The sequence below is a fragment of the Stegostoma tigrinum genome, chromosome 22 (assembly GCF_030684315.1).
Source record: "Stegostoma tigrinum isolate sSteTig4 chromosome 22, sSteTig4.hap1, whole genome shotgun sequence".
NCBI classification, from domain to species: domain Eukaryota; kingdom Metazoa; phylum Chordata; class Chondrichthyes; order Orectolobiformes; family Stegostomatidae; genus Stegostoma; species Stegostoma tigrinum.
Window position 1 is genome coordinate 44,058,520 of NC_081375.1, and position 23,699 is coordinate 44,082,218.

Below are 23,699 nucleotides of genomic sequence, written 5' to 3' on the forward strand. Positions count from 1 at the left end.
GAAGGGGGTTAAAAAAAAAGAGAGTGAGGGAGAAGAAGTGCTATGGTTGCTGGTGAGGAATCCAGGGCAAGGGTAAAAAGGACATCAAAACCCGATCGGGCCATTCGAGAGGGGGTCAGGGAACAAGTCATTCAGAACGGTGGCTAAAATGCAGAACTGTCCTACAAAAAGATGGGGGGGATGTTAACTGAATCAAATTATTTCAAATCTGATCTGGGAATCTAGGCAAAGGACGTGGAACTAAGATATAGAGCAATGTCATTGAAAGATGCAAAGTTGAGAAGCTGAATGGCTCATAGCTGCTCTCATGCTCCTGCGTCAGCAAAACATTGGAGAGATTAGAACAGTGATGGATTTCACTTTAACATCAGCTAGAATCCATTTTAAACTGACCTATCTGAACAAGAGCTGAACATGGCATGGTATCCCCCGAATAAACGATTTTCCAGCCTGACTTGTGTTGAAGAGCACAGCCGAAGGCATTCCTGCAATGTCGCACGAGACAGGTCTGGAACTGTCACCAGCACAGGCCACATGTTAAGAGAGAGAAAAGAATGAGATGAGCTGCTCCTCTCCAAATCCCTCCCTTCAGCTCTAACCAGGATTTTTTTGTTCGAATTTGCAGATACTGAGTGACCCACTAAGCACCTATGACAAGAGTTTTACCAAAAGTCAACATGAAGGGATCTTACTTCAGTCTTTAACTCAACACAGTGTCCAGTATTAGGTGGTGCTCAGGAACAGATATTCCCACTAAGTCATAAGCACAGGAAAAAAAAACGATAGCAAATAAGCAAGCTTTTTTTTTCCTAGAAAAAGAAAAAAAATTCATTCATGGGATGCAGATGGCTGCTGGCAGGGCCACCATTTATGACCCATCCCTGGTTGGCCTTCAGGTTTTGGTGGTGGTGGTGGGCTGCCATAGATCATAGAATCTCCACAGCGTGGAAACGGGCCCTTCAGCACAACAAGTCCGGACTGACGCTCAGAGCATCCCACCCAGACACATTCCCCTAATCTATACATCCTTGAACACTACAGGCAATTTAGCATGGCCTTCCTGAACTACTGCAGTCCACATGCTGTAGGTAGACCCACAGTGCCATTTGGGAGGGAGTTCCCAGATTCTGAAGGAGCAAGAGAGTGTAGGAATGGCAATATAATTTCCAAATCAGAATGACAACTGCCGTGCGGGGGAACTGGCAGGCAATGGTATTTCCATGTATCTATTCCCTTTGTCCTTCTAGATGGTAGCAGCGTTTAAGCTTGGAAGGAGCAAATTAGAGAGCCTTGGTGAAATTCTGCAGTGCTTCCTGTTGATACACACTGCTGCAACTGAGCATTGACGATGGAGGGTTTCTTTATGGATGTGGTGCAAATCAAGTGGGCTGCTTTGCTTGAGATGGTGTCAAAGCCCAAGTTGTTGGCTTTATCCTTATCCAGGCTCTAACCATCATCCCCAAACGTACTTATCTCTAAACTTCCTTGACAAGAGGTTAGAAAGCATTGGAGGTGGAAAGAGGAACACTTTCTTCAGCTACAGTGGAGAATTGGTCTTTAGGAGCCCAACAGTGGCAATCTGCTCTAATGCAGCACAACTCATTTTCCAGTCAAGATGTAAAACCGAATGGAACAAGGTGAAAACCACGCTGACCTTGAGGTCGCTTATTTTGGTCTCCCGAAGAGCAATGTCACCTCCAGCGGTGGTGCCCACTTCAGTTCACATCACAGCAGACACAGTTCGGAAGGACACACACTCTCTCTGCCAGAGATAGAGGCAATTTCCTCGAATCCAGATCAAATCTGCATGTCTCACTTCACTTGCACAACACTTCATTCCACAAGACCCAGCACGTGCACTCACTCTACTCTGCTCAAACGCATTGTGCCCTTCAACAATAATTCAAGTAATTACAACTTTTGCCTTCATCAAATCGAAGAATTAAACCCAACAGCTAAACCAGATTAATAAGGAGCGTTACCTTTTCCAGTTCAAGTTCCTTCAACAAAGTCTGCATGCATTCTCGAGTGATTGGCTTGCTAACATCAGCACCTTCCATGAAATGCCGAGCAGAAATAACACTGAAATAGGGAGAAGGGGAGATATCAGAGTGGGTTCAGAGCTCCAGTTAATACAAAGATCCACCATCAAGACTGTCCCCCTCAGAGGGAGGCCATTCAGCTCCTAGAAACTGTTCAGCCATTTAAGCAGATCACAGCTGGTTCGTACCTCCTCTCCAATCACCATTCCTTTCCCTGCCTCTTGTGTTCTTCATAATCTAGTTCTCAAATTTCACATTACTTCAGTAGCCTCTGCCCCCGGCTGGGGACAATTCCCGATTTCTATCCCACCCTCCTTCAGAGTGCTCCCAGAGGAGCTCCTAAGTAGACTGGGAGCTCGTCAGATCTGTATCTTGAGCCCAACTGGAGTATTTTTGTTCCTGACGTGCACTGCAAAGATTGTTTAAATATTCCCAAGCAATTGTCTCTTGGTTCAGCTACACCTCACCTGGTGCAAGTGGGTGAGCTCTCGCAGCATTTGTTTAATTATTGAAAATTGCCATCGGAATCCTACAACAGGAAATTCAGCATTCCAGATTGGTGACAGGCCTGTCTCAAATGCATCAAAAGGGAAACTGAAGTGACCACCAGCAGCACAACCCCAACTTTATTTTGATCAATGTCTCTTCTAAACTGTGTAGTCACCCACAAGTTTCAGAGCAGGCAAAGCACAAGACAGCTCCATTGAAAATTTAATGGACCAATCTACTGAAACAAAATCACTCCAGCACTACAAGAAAAGTTGCTAACCAATCACTACAGTTTAGAAACAAAGTGCCAACTACATATTATGTCATTGCTGTAAGTGAGGCAGGGGTGTCAGGGAGACAGTGTGCCCCGACGGTAATGTCAGTGAGTCATCCAGATTCCCAGGCTAATGCTCTGGGAACAGAGGATCACATCCCACTGGCGGAATTTAAATCCACTTCGACCCCAGAGACATGGAATATAAGAGCAGGGACCACAAAACAGCTGATTGTCATAAAATCCCACCTGACTCACAGAAGAAGGGAAATCTACCATACTTACCAGTTATGAGGAAGGGTCACTGGACCCAAAACGTTAACTTGGATCTCTCTCCACAGATACTGCCAGACCTGCAGAGATTTTGCAATGATTTGTTTTGATACTTATCGGTGGCCTGCGTTACCGCACATCCACAGCTTTCTTATACATCTCCTCGGATTCCTTGGCCCCAACAGCTCGGGTCCTCATTATTTTGCACAAGAGAAATTTTACCATCCCCCTCATCTTTGTTTATGCCTCAAATGATTTCTACGAATTACATCAAAATTCTTCTGAAACATTTTGTTTGCCAAGCAGGATACCAATTCAAGCTTTTCCAAGCTATCCATGTAACCAGAGACCCGTATCCCTCGAGCCATTCTGAATTCTTATTTACACCACTTATAAAATTGGTAGCACAATGAAGGTTCTCAGAACAGTCAGGCAGAACACAACTGGTGAAACTGTACTTCTGTTCCCATGAGGGGTAATGTATGCATAGTTATTTATGTCTTCCTTCTGTATAACCTGCTTAATATACATCTGCAATTCTTATTAAAAACTTAGACATGTTTCATTTAATTCACAACAGTCAAGTTTGTCTATAAAAGGAACAGACTTTACTGCCAAATGAATACCTTCCACATTATTTACATAGGCATGCAATGCAATTTCAGGTAACTGCCTACCAGAACTCCTGTGGTGCTAGTAATGTTTTTTACTCCGAGTTTACACAGCTGAGGCCTTTAGTTTAGTATTAGACTTTGGTTCAGCAGAATCAGGAGTTCATCTCAGAAGACAGCACAGTTTTCTTACAGCAGGAGAACCAAACTCTCAGTTTGGGGAACTAGTCACCCCTGCAGAAATTCATTTAGCTTGTGAAGCTTCCAAGCCAAGAGAATTTATGTCGGACTTTAAAACTTGCAATTTGAACATTTCAAGTGGAACAGCTTAAAACAAAATTCCATGCAGCAGACTCAAAAGGAATTGTATAAATGTCTTGGAAGGAATGAAACTGGAGTCAGTTAAATTATAAAACAAAACACCAAAAAGAATGGAGCTAGAGGTGGTAGTTCTCTGGGACTGAAAATCTGAGAGGGTAGTGTGGGAAAACAGGGTTTAAAAGAGACCTTTTGCTATTTAATGTTCCAATCATTCTAAATTCTGTAGAATTATATTGTGAAAAAGTATGTTATATCCTACTGTTAAAGACAATTCTGCAACCTTGACAGAATGTTTACATCATGATAAATAACGGCAAGAGTCAGACGTGATCCATCAAGCCAGGATTTATTATGGGATCCTAATTATCAAATCTTACTATCACCTGCGATCATAACTCTTGGAACAAAAAGAAACTCATTCTTCAATGCTTGCACACTTATGTCCAAAGAACGTTTGTTTCCTAACAAGAGAGTCCATGGCAAAATACTGCCAAACAAGGGAGCGAGGAGACAGAACATGAAGTGATTTTAAAAGAAAGTCCTATGTTTATAAAACTGTTCCTTCGGAGTACAGAGTGAGATTTGAATTGAATTGGAGACACTAAATAAATGAAAGAACTGCAGATGCTGTAAATTAGGAACAAAAACTGAAGTTGCTAGCAAAGCTCAGCAGGTCTGAAATCATCTGTGAAGGAAAAAACAGTTAACGTTTTGGGTCCAGTGACCCTTCCTCAGAAGCTGTCACCTGTCTCTGGCTTGCTGCAGTGTTCTATCCAAGCTCAACGCAAGCTGGAAGAACAATACCATTTTCCACTTGGGGACCCTGCAGCCCTCCAGACTGAATAGCAAGTTCAATAATTTTACGGCCTAAACTCTCCAACGTCACAGCCCCCTGCCCCACACACCACCTGTTGTTAGTCACTAATAGCCCCCTTTAACAACTATTCACCCTCCCAACCTGATTATTATCAGCTCTTTGTCCAACTGCTCTTCTCTCTCTTTAGGCTCTATCTTATCATTTACTCCCTACCCCATCCCCTTCCCCTTTTTTCTGCATATAAACTGACGTTTTCTCAGCCACCATCAGTTCTGAGGAAAGGTCACCAGACCTGAAGCGTTAACTCTTTTCCCCTTCACAGACGCTGCCAGACCTGCTGAGTTTTTCCAGCAACTTTGTTTTTTGTTCTTGAGCTGGAGAAATCCCAGCCAGAAACATGGCACGTCAGCTGCATTACAAAAGGCCTATTATTAAGCTGTGGGGACATTATATGACAATACTAACCATATCTGGTTAGAAGTATAGGTTTACGTTGAGAAAATGATTTAATTAATTAGATAGGGCCCACATAGGAATTAGCTATGAAAATCTCCATAACAACTAGCAAGAAGTGGATGCGCCCAAGAGGCTGTTTGCTATTAAATAATTTAGTGCTCACCATCGACCAGGAAAGACAATATCACACTCAGTCACGGAATTAAGATGCTAATTACAGGAGCATTTAATTGATAACAATAGTGAAGACATTAAGTGCATGACTACCATTCAAAACCAAGAGATGATAACCCTGAAAGGCAGACAAATTAAACACCTTTATTGGTAAACCTTTAACACCGGATACTTTCAGGACTGCAAAAAGTAAAGGACAGATAAAGGAGTATAAAACATCACAAGTGAACTAAAAGCTCAACTTCATAAATTATTCAGTGAAGATTCCTTTAGAGAGAATATAGAACTAAACAGTAGGAGGAACCGACACAGAAAGGTGACACCCCATTTGTAAAGCAAAAAGGGTCCACATGACGTCAAAATATCCTTTTGTTGTAATCTCAGAAGAATTGCAAACACTCAATATTTCACAAAAGGTATTTTCTCCCACTTGGGGGAAATCAGCTTTACCTGTGTCCTTGCCCACTACCACTACACACCCCCAAAAATTCAGCTTGGGGATGCATTCTATGGACCAAATGCCAACTCACTTTATATGGTGAAGAATCTTCTGACAATGGTTATGGTACTGGTCCAACCAATTCATGATGTGTAATGGTCCCACAAGTGAAATTGGGCTGAAATCCTTTCCCTGGGATAGCTGGTAAAATAAAACGATAAACTGTTTAACAAGGAACAAAACATATGATTTGAAATTAAACTGTCTTTGAGAATGCTTTGCTGAAAAGGGCAGAAGAAGGCAGATTTAATAGTTAATCAAAAGGCAACTAGTCAAGTATTTGAAAGGAAGACATTCACAATGTGAGAAGAGCAGGCCCAGACTTGTTCAGCTGTACTATTTTACGTCTTTCCCAATACAGATTGATCCGTACTGACCTCCACAAACAAATTAAAGTATTAACTCCTAATTCAGTTAGGTTACTCCCTCACATCCAAGCCTCTAGGTGTCTGCTGATATGGGAAGTTTATCAATTTAGGAGAAAAATAGTCAAGCCAAAGCAAGGTTTTCAAAAATCAACAGGAAGTGTGGTATATGCAGTATTTTTAATACGACATAGCTGAAAATTTTTTAAAAAATTACCAGGAACATTCAGCAGATCAAGCAGTAGTGGTATAGCAAACCACTTAGTCAGCGGGTGCAGATCCTTTGCAAGCTTTGGATCCCTGGACATTTAAGACTGGGTTCCATCATGTCTTTGACTGTGGTTAAATGGCCAGACATGCAGGAAAAGCTCCAAATTTCCTCCACTCGACTTCAGAAAGTCATGACTCTTCACAGGTCAAAAGCTGCAAGACTGGGAAAACAGGGAGCAACAGCTGGTTGCATTGAGAGCTTAAATGTTGATGTTTTCTTGCAGAAAAGCAAAGAAATTTAGCTTGACTCGACACCTATTTGGGCACATTAAAAAATCAAAGTCATTAAAATTAAATCTAACTTACCAAAGCCCTTTCTCGTTCCAGCAATATATTTATCAAGCCCTGTAATATTAAATCACAAAAGGAAATTTAAAAAATGAAGTACACTGTGAATCTTATATGAACATTATATAGCAGTGATGCAGCATCTATCCAAATTTCCACAACATCTACTCAAGTAGTAGGTACACTGCTTACCTGATGTGAACTTCTTGCCCAGTAAGACAGGTGTTTAATTCAGGTACATTCAGTTCATGAACAATTGGTCACTAGGAACATGGTGTTCTTAATAATGCTCATTAGTACATCTCCGATGTGCAAGTACATGGGATTCGTTAGCAGTAGTCTAAGCATCAAAATGGTAGCATATCTGCCTCTAGCCCAGAAGGTCTAGGTTCAAGTCCCACCTGCCCCAGACAATGTGTCATTATTATCTGACTAGTTAGTTTGTTATATTTTTAGTCAATATTTTCTGGCACTGTGGTAGAGTCCCTATCTCTAGGGTAGGGGTCCCAGTTTTGAGATCCACTTGCCCTGGACCTGTGTCTAACGTGTTAGGACACGTTGAGTAAAGCTATTATATCAATCCAGGGTGTAATCTGTGGAGGAGAGGAGAGGTGTCGTGTGACTCAGTGGTAGTGCCCCTACCTCTAAGCCAGAGGGCCTGGGTTCAGAGGACATCTGCCCTAGGAGGTGTGCCGTAACAGCCCTAGGCAGACTAAGAATATTGACAATTGTCGGCTAGTATTGTCAGTGTTGCTAAGGCAGTTAAAACTGTGGCTTGGGAGTCCTTTGACTGAAAAAGCACATTGGTTTATAGTCATTCCATAACCATTCACATGGGCATGTCATGCATTTAACTAGAAACGTTGTTACCCTCCTTGTGTGCAAAAAGCATTTAGCTCATTGTGCCATGCTAGCTGTTTGTTCAAGCAATGGAAAATTGATCCCACACACTCTGGTATTTTCTCCATAGCCTTGCATTTTACTCCATTTCAAACATTTAGCTAGTTTTCCATTGAAAGACTAGTCACCCTCTGGGGGCAACAAGAACCCACATTTCAAATAACTTGCACACCAAGGCATTTTCCCAAAACCTGCAAAGTGAATGGAATAGTCCACTAAAGGAAAAGCACAGCAAGTATCTATAAGTGTTCGGGGTAGCAGTGTGGGCAAACTAGCTGGGCTATTCTTTGCCAAGAGCTGACCTGAACATAGGCAACCTCTGTCCTGCAACTGCTTGCTCCCTTAAAATTTTGATCTTCACCATGAAATATTTCTACTCATGCCCTGTCTATTGCTTCCCTAAATCACTGACAGCAGTTATATTTACACAATGATTGAGTCGACCATAGAACTGGCCATTATTTCTGACCCCCTACAGCCTATTACTTCTCGTGTTTAACCAAAACATTGTAAACAATGATGCAAATTGGAAATTAAACTACTCACCGTGTGATGGTCAGCATGCATGTGTGACACAAAGATGGCTGACAAGTTACAGAGGATCACGTCCACATCGTTGCCATAGTGACGACAGAGCTGTCCAAAAGTGCCTTCGCCACAATCTAATAATATCGAGCATGTAGCGCTAAACAAAAGATTTAAAGAATATTAAAATCAAAAGGATTTTTGTACCAGGAGTGAACTGCTTTTCTTCTGTTTTGCAGAAATTTGTTGACGTTCTACTTGAGTGCTAATGAGGTCAGAAGAAAATGGCGGCTATTTCAGCAGACTATTGATTATTCTTAGCAAAGAATACCGAAGCTCCCGTTCAAGCACTGACTAGTGCAGAGCTCTGAAAATGGAGAAGTTGGGGGGGGGGTGGTGGTGGTTTAAAAACAAAAACTTTGCACTGCTGGCAACAAAAAGATCGCCAGAAACTGTCTTTCTTCAAGCCACACAAGGGGGAAAAAAAGTGGCTTGGCTTTAACGTCGCTCCAAACTACGCATTTTTCATTTAAGCAAAAGATAAATGCAACTTTACCAAGCATTTTGATTATATTAAACATAGCAAATTATCTAAAGGCTAGGTTACTAAACAGAAATGTGACACTGAGCCAAGCAAGGAAATATCAGGGGAGACAGCAAAAAGTTTAAAAAGGCACAAAGCACAAATTAGGACTTTTTTTAAGAAGTCCAACTGCAACTGAATGTTCCCTTCTGCACCATTGCTGCTGTTCATCAGATGTAAGAAAACAAAAAGAGACCTACCTGATGTTTAGAATGATGGAGCTAACGTTTCGGATTTTCATTGGGATGGCAGATCCAGTTCCAAGAAAAACAATTTCAGGGTATTTGTCCACTTGCTCTGGGAATGCAAGCCAGGGATATTTTACCATCAGACATCACTGACTAGCAAGTGAAAAGTTACAATGTGTATGCATTGAAAAAAAAAGGTGGTAGTAAATATGACAGCCAACTAAACCACAAGGCAAAGAAACTGACTCACTGCATGCAAACACTACAATCCTGACAGTTTGATTTTATGCTATGTAAATGACAGATATTGTGAAACAGAATACACAATTGTTACTTTGAGCTACCTAATTAGTGATATTGGCAAGTAACAGGAAGATTAAAATCCAATCACGGCAGCTGTTTCACATTTCACCATGATATGAAATCATTTTTTTTTGGAAAACGCAGAAGATTTAATTAACGGGGGTGGATAATAGGTGGAAAGTACCATGGATGAATTGGTAGTGTGAAAAATGTCACAGGTCACGTGGAATAGCAAGTCTGGATTTAAAAAAAAAACAGCTTATTTCAAGGTGGGGGCTTTTGTGGTGTAGTGGTAGTGCCCATACCTCTCTTCCAGGAGGCAGAGATTCAAGTCCAACCCGCTCTGGAGGTTGGTCGTAACATCGTTGAACAGGTTAATCATCTTATCTAGGAGCATGGTGACCCTCAAGCGAAGCAATCACTAGTCTCCTCTTAGATGAGAGCAGCCCTACAAAAAGGTGCCTTTGAGGTGCAGCGATAGTGACCATACCCCTGATTCAGGAGTGCCAGCTTCGAGTACCAGCAGCCTCAGGGTGTGCCATAACATGTCTGAATATGATTGATATAACTGCTATAGAATCACGTGTAAGGGAATGGGCAAGTTCCTTGGGAACGGGCTGTAGCCAGCTCAGCGAGGCGCCTTGGCATTCAGTATTTTTCTCTGCCAGTTCCACACCCAAAATAGTTACTGTTGAAGCAAAAAAAAAAACTGTAAGGTCACCTCCTTTACATTGGTAGAAGTGCCTCGGAATACTGCAACTACCGTCAAGAGGAGCAAAAATGATTCAGGCTTACACAAAAGCTGCCTAAATCTCAAGTTGAGAACGGCTGATGACAGTGGGGAAGTTGACCATTCATTGGATTAGTAACACAGTACAGATACACCCAAGGAAATAACAGCAAAGCAGCTTCTGAGAAGCAGCCATTTCTTTGAGAAGCTGTTTACCTGATGAAACAACAGGGTCTACTGACAGTAAGTTTTTACATTCTTCGATTTTTTCCAAAAAGCCTGGAATTTCTGTAGCTTCCTTAATGAACTCTTCGTTGTCATCTGCAACCACAGCATCTCTAAAAATAGCACAAAGTACAACTTGCAGTTAATGTTCAAAAATGACAAGACAACATCTCTCCACTCTAGCATGGAACAATGCTTCAGGATTCAGTTTCCCTTTCTTCACAGCAGCCTTTTGTGCCCCAGAGTCTACTCCAGCTAGCTTTGAAATATCTTAATGTACTTGTTTAACTTTAAAACTATATGCAAGCTGGCCGCACTGTACTGCTGTTTAAAGTGGCAGCAATAATACTGAGATTTAAACCCTCCCCACCCTCCACGATCCATTCCTGTGGCGCTGAACACTGGGATCACAATGCAGGACTGTTTACTATTGGACAGCAATAATTTGGTTTCTCATTTTTGCGTTCTGACAGAGCAGAAATAGCAAGATTCTACTTAGATGGGTTCAAAGCACAGGAAACCTCCAGAAATGAGAGCTGCAGGAAGGAGTGTAGAAAATTAAACAACACAAGTGACATCATGACAAGATGTTGGCAGCTTATCAGCTGATGTATAACCCAGAAACATCTAAGGACAAGAATAGCTTTGTCTACCCATGGACACAGACAAAAGAACAACCTCTTAAATGCAGTTTCAACTTTTGTGATGTGCATGTCTGTCAAGTCTTGACACTTTGATTTTAAATTTTCTTCACTCAAAGTACATACTGGCTCTTGTGAAACCGTAGACATACTGTTTGCCAGTTTCAATAAAGAATGAAGATACTCAAATTCTTGGAAGAAATCAGACAAATTTACAGACACGTTTTAATTTTCTTGGAGAATGACAGTCGATTGGTGAGGCTGTCTAATCAAACCTTTTAAATTTTGGCTGTCAGGAATCTTTTAAAGAGCAAGTCGAGAACACAACAAATATGGGTGAGATGTAAACACATGGATGGAGTAAGAAATTGCTCCGTGTAACATCCATCATAAAAGAAGTGACAAACGTCTAGCTATATACAACTTCATGCAAGTTACGAGCCATTCTTCAGGAAAGAAAGTCTGCCATTGAACTGGGGTTAGAAAATAGATTATTTCACCTTCATTGTTTCAGGATATCATTCAGACACCAAATTGTTTCTGTGCAGAATTAAATCAAATTATCAAGGGATTAATTGTCTTTAGTACAAAACTAAAGCACTGTAAGCGGAAGAAAGTTAAAACAATTTCAAGAACTTCAACAAACAGATTTTTGATGGATTGTACACTACGTGATTTAAGACTGAACATAACTGACACACTTTGTTAAGGTAAACTTAGAGGTAAAAGCATAATTCATAATGGAGTTTCCACATGGATTAAAATGTATTTAGTCTTAAGTTTAGTGTAATAATTGAATTGAGAGAGACACGGCAGGACACCCGAGTCCCATGGAGTGCATGTTTTGATTTGTTGACGCTCCAGTATGCTTCTGGCAATGAAGGATCCCAGAAGTAAAAGAATTAACATCAACTAGAGTAGTTCAAGTTTCAGATTTCAAAGGGTGAGCATTAGCTGAAGGTTCCTACAGTGTGTCTGAGAGGCTAGGAGATTTTCACGTACAGCTGTTATTTTTGGATATAAATCACATTTGATCTAAATGAGAGAGATGGGTCCAATGTAGATCCTTAGGCAGAATCATTCAAAATGCACCCCTTCCATCTCAAAGGACAAGGGCAGCAGATACATGGGAACACCATCCCCTGCAAATTCCCTTCCTAGTCACCTTGACATAGAAATATACAAGTTTGAGTTAGCATTAGCTATTAAAGAGAGGACAAAGAGTAATTTAAACTAAGAACAATAAATTAGAAGCATAATTTCAATACATTAAGAATGGATCTGGCCTGAATAAAATTAGAAATCAATAATTTGCAGGTAAAACCACATCAGAACAAGAGCTTAGCTACTGCAGAAATACATTCAAATGCAGGGGGAGACAGAGAGAGGGGGAGCGAGGGGCGGGGGGAGGGGCGGGGGGGGAGAGAGGGAGAGGGCAAACTGATCAAGCTCTTAGATAAGGATGAGAAAGATGAAGTAGAAAATAAGGGTACATGAAAAATGCACAAGTGACAGAAATTGAGGGACAAGCTGAATACCGAAAGTTCAGAGGTGAAGCACAGAAACAAAAGCAAAAGTATGAGAAGATAAACAGAAAGAAGTGTGGAGGTTGTAAATCAGGAACGGAAACAGAAGTACCTGGAATAGCTCAGCAGGTCTGGCATCAAAGAAAAAAAACATTTAACATTTCAGGTCCAGTGGCCTTTCCTCAGAAATCCTGAGGAGGAGGAGACTGGCAGCTTACATAACACAAGCTGTAAAAATAGGTATTTAAGGTGAACTGCAGGCGGGGGAGAATCCGAGATAACAAAATGTGGAGTTGGATGAACACAGCAGGCCAAGCAGCAACTTAGGAGCACCTCTCCATTTTCTGATGAAGGGTCTAGGCCCAAAACGTCAGCTTTTGTGCTCCTAGGATGCTGTTTGGCCTGCTGGGTTCATCCAACTCCTCACTTCATTATCTAGGACTGAAAGCAGATGGATGGAGGTACAGGACAAGGCTGAGGTACAAAAAGTGTCTTCTCAACGAGGAAATGCTGCCCCATTTAGTTCAAAAGAAGGTGGATGAGACATTTGATGGACTGAAAATTAGACGATAAAGGTAACAGAAAGGCTAGCTGCACTTAACATTGATAAGCCACCAGAACTGGATCAGATGCTGAAGATGAAGGAAAATAAGGGAGGAAATTAGAGGCATCTTCCGATCTGCCTTAGATACAAGAGCAGTGCAAGGCTACTTTTCCTGGCAATTTTTTTTGATTTTGCTGCTGCACAGGCATCCGAGACAGCAGCTTCTGGAATCAAGTCTATGCTAAAACAGACCCTGAGAGCTACATGACTTGGTTGCCAAAGGATTGGTGAAAACCTTGAACATTCAGAGGCACAATGCAAGGATAAACCCAACAACTGTAGGCCAGTCAAAAAGAAAATCAGGAAGGCCTGTTGGCAAAGTAGCTGAATAAGTCACATGGAAGAACAAACTTTATAAATTGAGATGAACGCACACAAATGGTGAATATCTACAAAACATTAGTTCAGCCTCAACCGGAATGTTGAAAATAATACTTCAGGTAGGATAGGAAACACAGAAGGTAGAGAGAGGGTTTACAAGAATAGCTGTGTGGACTATGGGCTTCAGTTAACGCATAGATTGCAGCTAGGGCCAGGCCATTCTGCATCGAGAAATTTGAATATCATAAGTGGTCTGGACAGAGCAGGTTAGGGAGAAACCACCGCCATTTGGAGCAATATGGCACTGCTTGGAGGTACATAACAACAAGAAAAAAGCACCATTTTTCACACAAGATGCAGTTTCAAACTTGGAAGGCACCACCTGCATTTGCCGACGGTGAATTCAACTGTCGGAAAAATAGAATTAAAAGAGGAAAAAAGAATTCCACGGCTAAAGAGAAGGGGTGGGCTAGAGAGATTATTTGAGATGCTCAGGCAGACAGCTGACACATGCAAGAAGCTCCAAATAGCCCCTTCTCTTACAGCTGCTATCGTTGAGTTGATACATCATTACAACCGATATATGACCCAAGTTGACCTTTGATCCTTTGAAGTGGATGAAATAGGATGACCAAAATAAATCTGGACAAGCAGTGCAAGCTTTAGGTTGTTCAAACAAAGAGACAACAAGGTCTAAGTTCATTTCAAAGAAGGCAGCACAATACGACACTTTAGCCAGAGCTCATCTACTCCGGCTGTTTCCTTTCTCTCTCCCCCCACCCCTCCCACCACCGTCCCAATATTCTTGTTGGCACATTCTAAGCTCAGCATGGACCTAGTAAGGTGTCCTCCCAGCCTGACTGTCTCCCACCCCAGCATGGACTTTTGGCCTCAAAACGATTCCAGAGTGCAGTACGTCTCAAGAGCCTCGAGATAAAGCCCAGGTATAATCACAGTGGCTAAGTGCCGGCACGGGCAGGGTTGGAAGGACTGTTGTTCAGAACTTCTTTCTCTACTTTCTAATATACTCCAACTAGCTGTAATGCTGGGCTTACCAATTTCTTTATTTTTCTAATTTTTTTTTCCCCCCACCCAAGGAGAAGAATCAGTACTTTGGTACTTGTATATAAAATGACACTAAGTGGCAACTTGTAAATTTGTCACTTGTACTCAAATGAGTGCATGTGACAATATAGGTAACTCAAATGGCTTATTGCTGCTCTACAAACTATTAGAAATTGTCAATTCAACTTATTTATACCAGTGTTTCTGCTCCAAATGGATCTCCTGGCAGCATTCTTCCTCTAACCCCATCAGCTTGATCTTTTTAACCACCCTCATATGTCTCATTACCTACTCTGCTTATCATTGCTGTCATACTTCCACATCCTAACTACATTTTTGGCCAAGTGTCTCCTTAATTCCCTTATGGATTCATTGATGACTCTTACATTTATGACCGCTAAGTCAGGATCTGTTTCATTTGTAATATGCATGCATGAACCCAGCTAAAATGTCAAAGCAAAAAAAAAATTGTCGTTTGATACCACACAGACGCACAAAAGCATACAAATAATAACCATAAAGGAGGTCAAAGAGCTCAGATTTCAGAGACCATACATTAGCTTATTTTGTTCAGCTCGTCTTGCCTCAGTCTCAGAAAATGACCACAAATGAAAAAAAACTCTAACTTACGTGAACTGACCTTTGCCATTCAAATCTAGGCCTCAGCTGATACTTTAGCAAACATTCACCTCGAACAATTGGCATATTGAGAGAGGCTGGCTCCTCCTGAAACCAAAAGGTGACAAATTATTGCTATTCATTAAATCAGATTAAAGGGCAAAATTCAGTGAAATTCTAATTTATTCCTACACTAACAGCAGACCAACCGGACATCCAATTTTAGCCAACTGAATGCTAACTAGCTTCCAAACATTATGGGATTTTAAAAAAAACAAGTCTAAGGATGAAAATGCTGGGGAATTGAAACTTAAGCAGGAACATGCTTTCCTCATGAGAATTTTAAAGAACTCTCAGCTGGCTCAGTAACACTAACTCTGGTCAATGTCAACATGATTGTAAACACATCAGCTTGCACATTTAATAAAAAAAAATTTGTAGAAAATGTAAAAGATTCATTCAGATGGAAAAACTAAAGTAAGACCTCCAAAAGAGTGCCAGTCTTTTAAATTGCACATTTGCTCCATTGCTAATTATGTTGTGATGATACTATGGCATTGAGGTGTATTTTGTCCTTTTTTGAAAAGATTTCCAGACTGGAGGTGTCAAGTTGTCTCTTCCAAGCCAATAAAGTAAACAATTTGACAGGCCTTTAAGCATTTTATTTTAGAAAAGTAGTTAGAACAATAGAAGCAACATGAAAGGGTACAGTCAGGCTCCCACAGAACCAGGACTTTAGCTCTCAGCAGTTGGGGTTTTCAAGTTTGTTGTGGCAGCTGTTTCATGTCTCTGCCAGAATTTTCTCAGTGTTCTTTTCTCCTGGACTGGAGAAACATCACAAGAAGTAATCTATTTTACAGAATTTGTCTTTGCCAGGGGTGTGTTTATGGGATAATGTCGTAGAACAATTGCTGTTTCGTTAAATAGTCTATTATTCAGTTAAGTTTTCCAATAGCGTTAAAGCCATTCCAATTCTTTTTCTTTGTATTTTAACTGTTGGATATGAATAAAGTGCATTGTGCTGAAAGCCAAGCAGCATGACCAATTTATTCCGGGACTGCTGCTACAGTCACCGCCTCCACTTCCAGTTACAACACCTCTCACACCACCCTCACCGCAGCTGCTGCCGCCCACCCCGATCCTCCAAACGGCGACGGAACCCTGCCCACGGCCGACGCCGACGGAACCCCGCCCACGGCCGACGCCCTCATCGCTCCGCCCACAACCTCCACAGCCAGCAACCCCAGAGAAGACAGCCACACTGAACCCTGCCACATCTTCACCATCCCCCCAGGCCTCCCACTAATTGAGGACGAACGGTCAGTCCTAAGCAAGGGGCTCACCTGTGTCCCCCTACAACCACACATCAACAAATACCAGTCACGTTTGGAAATAGAACAGTTTTTCCGCCGCCTTCGCCTCCACGCCTACTTCTTCAACCGGGAGCCTAACCCTCCCTCCACTGACCCCTTCACCCACTTCCAACACAAGTCCTCCTCCGAGACACCACCCCCAGGCCTGCTACCTTCCCTCGACCTCTTCATCTCTAACTGCCGTTGAGACATTAACCGCCTCAACCTCTCCACCCCTCTCACCCACTCCGACCTCACCCCCGCAGAACAGGCAGCCCTCCGCTCCCACCCCAACCTCACCATCAAACCCGCAGTCAAGGGTGGCGCAGTGGTTGTATGGCGCACTGACCTCTACATCGCCGAGGCCAAACGCCAACTCTCCGACACCACCTCCTACCGCCCCCTTGATCATGACCCCACCCCCAAGCACAAACCATCATCTCCAACACCATTCATGACCTCATCACCTCAGCGGACCTCCCACCCACAGCTTCCAACCTCATTGTTCCCCAACCCCGCACGGCCCGTTTCTATCTCCTTCCCAAAATCCACAAACCTGCCTGCCCTGGTCAACTCATCGTCTCAGCCTGCTCCTGCCCCACCGAACTCATCTCCACCTATCTGGACTCCATTTTCTCCCCTTTGGTCCAGGAACTCCCTACCTACGTCCGTGGCACCACCCACGCCCTCCACCTCCTCCAAGACTTCCAATTCCCTGGCGCCCAACACCTCATTTTCACCAGGGACATCCAGTCCCTATACACCTGTATTCCGCATGCAGATGGCCTCAAGGCCCTCCGCTTCTTCCTGTCCCGCAGGTCCGACCAGTCCCCCTCCACCGACACCCTCACCCGCCTAGCCGAACTCGTCCTCACCCTCAACAACTTCTCTTTTGACTCCTCCCACTTCCTACAGACTAAGGGGGTGGCCATGGGAACCCGCATGGGCCCCAGCTACGCCTGCCTCTTTGTAGGTTACGTGGAACAGTCCCTCTTCCGCACCTACACAGGCCCCAAACACCACCTCTTCCTCTGTTACATTGATGACTGTATCGGCACCGCCTCTTGCTCCCCAGAGGAGCTCGAACAGTTCATCCACTTCAACACCTTCCACCCCAACCTTCACTTCACCTGGGCCATCTCCAGCACATCCCTCACCTTCCTGGACCTCTCAGTCTCCATCTCAGGCAACCAGCTTGTAACTGATGTCCATTTCAAGCCCACCGACTCCCACACCTACCTAGAATACACCTCCTCCCACCCACCCTCCTGCAAAAATTCCATCCCCTATTCCCAATTCCTCCGCCTCCGCCGCATCTGCTCCCACGATGAGGCATTCCACTCCCGCACATCCCAGATGTGCAAGTTCTTCAAGGACCGCAACATCCCGCCCCCCCACAGTGGTCGAGAATGCCCTTGACCGCGTCTCCCGCAACACATCCCTCACACCCCGCCCCCGCCACAACCGCCCAAGGAGGATCCCCCTCATTCTCACACACCACCCCACCAACCTCCAGATATAACGCATCAACCTCCGACACTTCCGCCATCTACAATCCGACCCCACCACCCAAGACATTTTTCCATCCCCACCCTTGTCTGCTTTCCGGAGAGACCACTCTCTCCGTGACTCCCTTGTTCGCTCCACACTGCCCTCCAACCCCACCACACCCGGCACCTTCCCCTGCAACCGCAGGATATGCTACACTTGCCCCCACACCTCCTCCCTCACCCCTATCCCAGGCCCCAAGATGACTTTCCACATTAAGCAGAGGTTCACCTGCACATCTGCCAATGTGGTGTACTGCATCCACTGTACCCGGTGTGGCTTCCTTTACATTGGGGAAACCAAGCGGAGGCTTGGGGACCGCTTTGCAGAACACCTCCGCTCGGTTCGCAATAAACAACTGCACCTCCCAGTCGCAAACCATTTCCACTCCCCCTCCCATTCTTTAGATGACATGTCCATCATGGGCCTCCTGGAGTGCCACAATGATGCCACCCGAAGGTTGCAGGAACAGCAACTCATATTCCGCTTGGGAACCCTGCAGCCCAATGGTACCAATGTGGACTTCACCAGCTTCAAAATCTCCCCTTCCCCCACCGCATCCCAAAACCAGCCCAGTTCGTCCCCTCCCCCCACTGCACCACACAACCAGCCCAGCTCTTCCCCTCCACCAACTGCATCCCAAAACCAGTCCGGCCTGTCTCTGCCTCCCTAACCTGTTCTTCCTCTCACCCATCCCTTCCTCCCACCCCAAGCCGCACCTCCATCTCCTACCTACTAACCTCATCCCACCTCCTTGACCTGTCCGTCTTCCCTGGACTGACCTACCCCCTCCCTACACTCTCTTCTCTACTTTTCTTCTTTTCCCTCCACCTTTGGTCCGCCTCCCCCCCCTCTCCCTATTTATTCCAGAACCCCCACCCCATCCCCCTCTCTGATGAAGAGTCTAGGCCCGAAACGTCAGCTTTTGTGCTCCTGAGATGCTGCTGGGCCTGCTGTGTTCATCCAGCCTCACATTTCATTAGTATGACCAAACAAATTACATTGAATACAGAACCTTACGCTTACCTTTAAAATAAGATAAAATTTAAGTTCTAGGCTATCTCCTTGATGTATTTGAATGGGGCTCTGTCTGGTCCATAAATAATGCACTTTACAATAAAGTCCCTCTTTCGCATGGGGGTGGGCGAAGAAATACTGACCCAGTGCCACTCCCATCAATATCACGACATGAGCATGCCTCCGGTGCCATTATATTCTCCCCCTTTACCCGGCAACATTTTCGTAATTAGGTAGACTGCTGCCCCAGGCTAGCATCCCAGACCCTGAAAGCAAACAACCTTTAAATTGGTTTTAAGGAGGGATTGGTTTTAAGTGGGGATTACTGAAGAAAATCGTGAGGGAAACAGACTCTCAACCCAGTCAACACTCTACAGTGAATAATCACAATTTCCGAGGACATTATGGGACATACAACACAGCTGCCGCTGTAAAGCAAAACTGAAAACCAAAAACAAAGGAGGCAAGTAGCTCAGTGGTGACCACCCCTCCCTTCTATGAAAAACACCCTCTTACGATCAGTCTCAAAAACATGGTTCAGGCCAGTAAATATTCATTTCTACCCCCGCCCCCCCAACAATTCCCCAGCCTCAGATCTTGAAAGGCATTGGTACCTTGATCCGAAAGGTTTGCAGCAAAGGGAAGATCTCTGGGTGGATCAGGTGGAGTTGGCTCTGGATCTTGTGGCTGCGTAGGTTATGGACAGATTGGTTGTGTTCATTGAGGATCAGGTGTTGTGTGGTCGGTCCAAACCTGGTGAGGGAGAAAAAGGATGAGAGGGGGAAAATAAAACCAAGACAAAGCAGCACACATCACTCCACTTAAAACACAACAAATAAAAAGGTGACCCAGGACTGACATGTATCAAATTCAGGCTAAATATATTGAGATATCTAAAGAGCTGTAATAGAGAAAAAGACTTGGGTACAGGTTTTAAGTTGCCATCAAGACCCAATGGACTTTTAAGGAAAGTCAGAACAGGGTCCTTGGATACAGAAGATATACCTCAATTATGGGCAGATCTTATGTTTGATCGTAGGGGTAAAACATCTGAGAATTCATGCAGTCGGGAAAACCCAGAGCTCAGTTCAAGCAGCCACTGCAACAAGAACAAGAACCTGGAATAGTGGAAATAACTGGTCATGAAGGCTAAAGGAGGGCTGTGGATTGGTCAAGTACAGAGTTACATAAATACTCACCTTGTTTAAAAATATTAGCCAAAGTAATCTGCTTGCCTGCATTAGTGAAGCGTTTTTAAACTATAAGTGGTCTAGCAATTACAACAGTCATTGACTTTACTGAAGGGCTATCGTTATGTCATTGTTAGTACTTGGCTTTTTTCCCATATAATTATCCCAGCAGGAAGTTCCCAAGTCTGAATCTGATCGACAGCTCAAACATTGAGAAAAATCCATAAACTTAAATACTATTGAAGGTTTTTTAAAAAAAAACTTGATAACGACATTTATTGAACCGTTATCGAACGTAACAGAATACTGCACCATGCTAAGCTCTGTCACCTATTGGAAATATTATACACAGTCTATTACTGACAGACATATTGCAGCAGTTTGAGATACACAGCTGTTGACCACTACCAAAAGAACAATAGTTAGCACTGCAGCCTCACAGCATCAGGGACCCTGGTTCGATTCCACCCTCGGACGACGGTCTATGCGGAGTTTCCACGCTCTCCCCGTGGCTGCGCAGGTTTCCTCCCACAGTCCAAAAACGTGCTGGTTAAGGTGGATTGGCCAGACTAAAATTACCCACTGTTCAGCGACGTGTAGATTTGGTGAGTTGCGGTGGGTGCGTGAAGGGAGTGGGGGAACATGGAATTTTTCTGGCTCTGGGTAGGATGATCAGAGGGTCGGTGTGGACTTGTTGAGCCTAAAGGACCTGTTTCCACGTTGTAGGGATTCTCCGATTGAAATTTACTAAGTGATAAAATGTTTAGGACAACTTTTGAGATTTTAGATTCTAGAAGTTAAGAGGTATTTAGTTTTAATTCTGTGAAGATAAACTTTCAAAAAGGTAAAAAGTCTTTTCTGACCAAGAGTTTAAAATGGTCTTTCATAACAAAAAAAACATGCAGCACAATGTAAATGACCACAAAAATATCTGGGAGAGCTAATCGAAGTGGGTTTGAGTCTTTTGACCAAATGGGGATAAGAAACAGATAGCCAGGGTCCACAATTCGATGCAGTTGAGAATAAACGATTCACATCCAAAAAAATATCAGTTTCTAGTAGTCTCCAGGCCATCAGAGCTTGAAAGAAGTAAAACTGCTGACGCAATTTTACTAGATAGGGCTTTTTAAAAAGTTTGGGTAGAAAAGGTCAGCAAATTAGTGTGCATCTGCCCACCTCAGTTGAGAGTGTAATAAAATCTGGTCAGAAAGTCTGAAAACTGATGCTCACAACCTTCTCAGTTGAAGAAGAAATTTGTCAGTTAAGGCAGATATACTTCACTGTAGTGGAGTGTCATTAAAGAATATTGCTGGGTGGAGAAGCAAAGTTCATTTTTATTTTGCTGTTCAAAGGGAAAATCTTTCCAGATTGTTTATTATTTTCCCCTTTGTGTAAAGAACCCACGTTCTTTTTTAAAAGCACCGAACACATTTGCACAAGGCTGCCAGATTCCAGTTTGCAGAAAGAAAAACAAAAGCTTACAATCCTTAAAGTGAGGATTCACAATGGGATCTGACAGCAAAGGTAACTTTATGTTTTTCTAATTTTCCCTTGTACGGTCTTGTCTAGTATAAACATCAGTACAAATGAGAAAGTGCAATCCCAGAAGTCACCTAGGGCAATATTTGCTTTGCCTGTTCTTATTTCTTTATTGAATAATAATTAGTCCTTCATCCACACAGAGCAGTAAAGTTAAGACAACATGACATACTCCAAAGATTCAATTACCTCTCCATCCATGATTTATAAACATTGTTTTCCAAAACAGACTCAGGAGTCATGTGGACGACTAATGCAGCAGGGCTTTCAGATCCTCCAGTTTGATACCTGCAATAAAAAAAGTTAATAAAAATGTCAGAGGACACTAAAAGTACATTGTTCAGCTTCTTCATAGTACTTGTTTAGTAAGGCACATCTTTATGTTTTAGCCCTACACACCTGCAAAATTGAAAAGACCACCATTATGTATGATGCTTCAAGAGACATGTATCACTAACTACCAAGGCAAATCAAGAAAACAGGGTTACAATGATAAAGGACAGGGAATGATCTACCCATTCACCCTTTCGTAAAGAAATTAATAAGTAATGGGTCCAAAAGACCAGAGAGGAAACACATGTTTGCTCACTCGTCATCATCTGGCTTGGAAAGCTATCACTTTCACTATCACTTTGGGGAGTAGAGGAATCCTCAGGGATTCATGCTTAGACTCATCTTCTCCAAGAGAAGAGATTTCCAACGCAACTAACAATTATTTTTAAGAAAATAATGACAATCCACTCACCTGCGGAGTTGTTCGTTCTTACACATGGGCCCAATAAATTCTTTACCGGGACATTCCAACACGACAAATGTGGGCCCTGGATAAGTAGGAGTACAGACATCATCAGGGTGGATCTGAAAAGTAGGATAAATGGGATTTCAGCATCAAACGCAACTTGCATGCCTTCGAAGTAGCACAAAACCAGTCAAATGTGCATTTCTAATGACAATGAGAAGTAACAGGTCAAGTAAAGTTCTATCAAGTATTTAAAATGTGGATTAATTGTACCTTAGGAATGCAGAACTCATGCCTAGCAGACGTAGTACGGAGAAAATTAGCAGAAAATTGTTCCAAACCCTCTATGATCAGCATCAGATAAGTATGACTTCTGTTGGGTCTTAAAATATCTGTTCAGATGTTGTGACATTTGAAGCAGATGGAACTTTACATATGTAGAATTAGATTTTTACACTCTCATGCACTGAAGAACAGGTGTACAGTGTACATGAGTACAGTGATAAGTGCACAAAAAGTCAATATTCTCAGGCACTGTCTTGATTACAAAACCAGAAGCTCCAATGGTTAAAAGAAACAACAGAAGTAAAAACAACCAAAAAGAGGCAAGGAAAACATGCAGATCTCAAATTATAAGTCATTTCTTCATAAAGGATTATATGTAACAGCGTCATTGTTTGTTTTAAAGCAAGTTTGGCTCCAACAGGCACACAATTTGATGGAAACCACAAGGACTGCGGAGGTTGTACATCAGAAACACAAATAGAGATTGCTGGAGAAGCTCAGCTGGTCTAGCAGTATCTGTGAAGAGAAATCAAAGAGTTAACGTTTCAGATCCTGTGACCCCTCCTTGGAACATAATTTGATGACTTGTTTAAAAAGCACAAGGAGCTTGAAATTATTCACAGACCCTGGTTAAGTTGAACTCACCGACAAAAGCTGTTTAAAAAATAAAAGACCACCACTACAGCGGCCCATACAGCCATTCTAAATGGCAACCTCTCTCTCAAGCCCCCCCCAGCACACTTTCTAAGCATTAGGCTATCCAAACTATACCAATGAAGAATGCCATTACTGTTTCGCTCCACAGATTTCCTGCTTCCATCAATTTTAAAAGATTGATGACTTTACACATGCATTAACATTCACGATACCAAAAATCTCTATTCCCAAACTAACTAAAATTGAATGAATTAATTTGCATTT

The 23,699-nt window shown here is 42.9% G+C and overlaps 1 protein-coding gene across 2 annotated transcripts in view; it reads right to left on the bottom strand.

Moving 5' to 3' along the window:
* elac2 (elaC ribonuclease Z 2) overlaps window positions 1-23,699 on the bottom strand; it is a 49,057-nt gene that overhangs the window by 6,078 nt on the left and 19,280 nt on the right. For both annotated transcript variants that reach the window (XM_048555442.1, XM_048555443.1), the window contains 11 exons: window positions 22,500-22,612; window positions 21,944-22,042; window positions 19,640-19,778; window positions 15,131-15,216; window positions 10,325-10,446; window positions 9,088-9,184; window positions 8,326-8,464; window positions 6,898-6,936; window positions 5,988-6,097; window positions 1,983-2,082; window positions 394-514 (listed from right to left, as the gene is read on the bottom strand). In XM_048555442.1, the coding sequence (XP_048411399.1) occupies window positions 394-514; window positions 1,983-2,082; window positions 5,988-6,097; window positions 6,898-6,936; window positions 8,326-8,464; window positions 9,088-9,184; window positions 10,325-10,446; window positions 15,131-15,216; window positions 19,640-19,778; window positions 21,944-22,042; window positions 22,500-22,612 (1,165 nt within the window). The remainder of the gene's footprint in view (window positions 1-393; window positions 515-1,982; window positions 2,083-5,987; window positions 6,098-6,897; window positions 6,937-8,325; window positions 8,465-9,087; window positions 9,185-10,324; window positions 10,447-15,130; window positions 15,217-19,639; window positions 19,779-21,943; window positions 22,043-22,499; window positions 22,613-23,699) is intronic.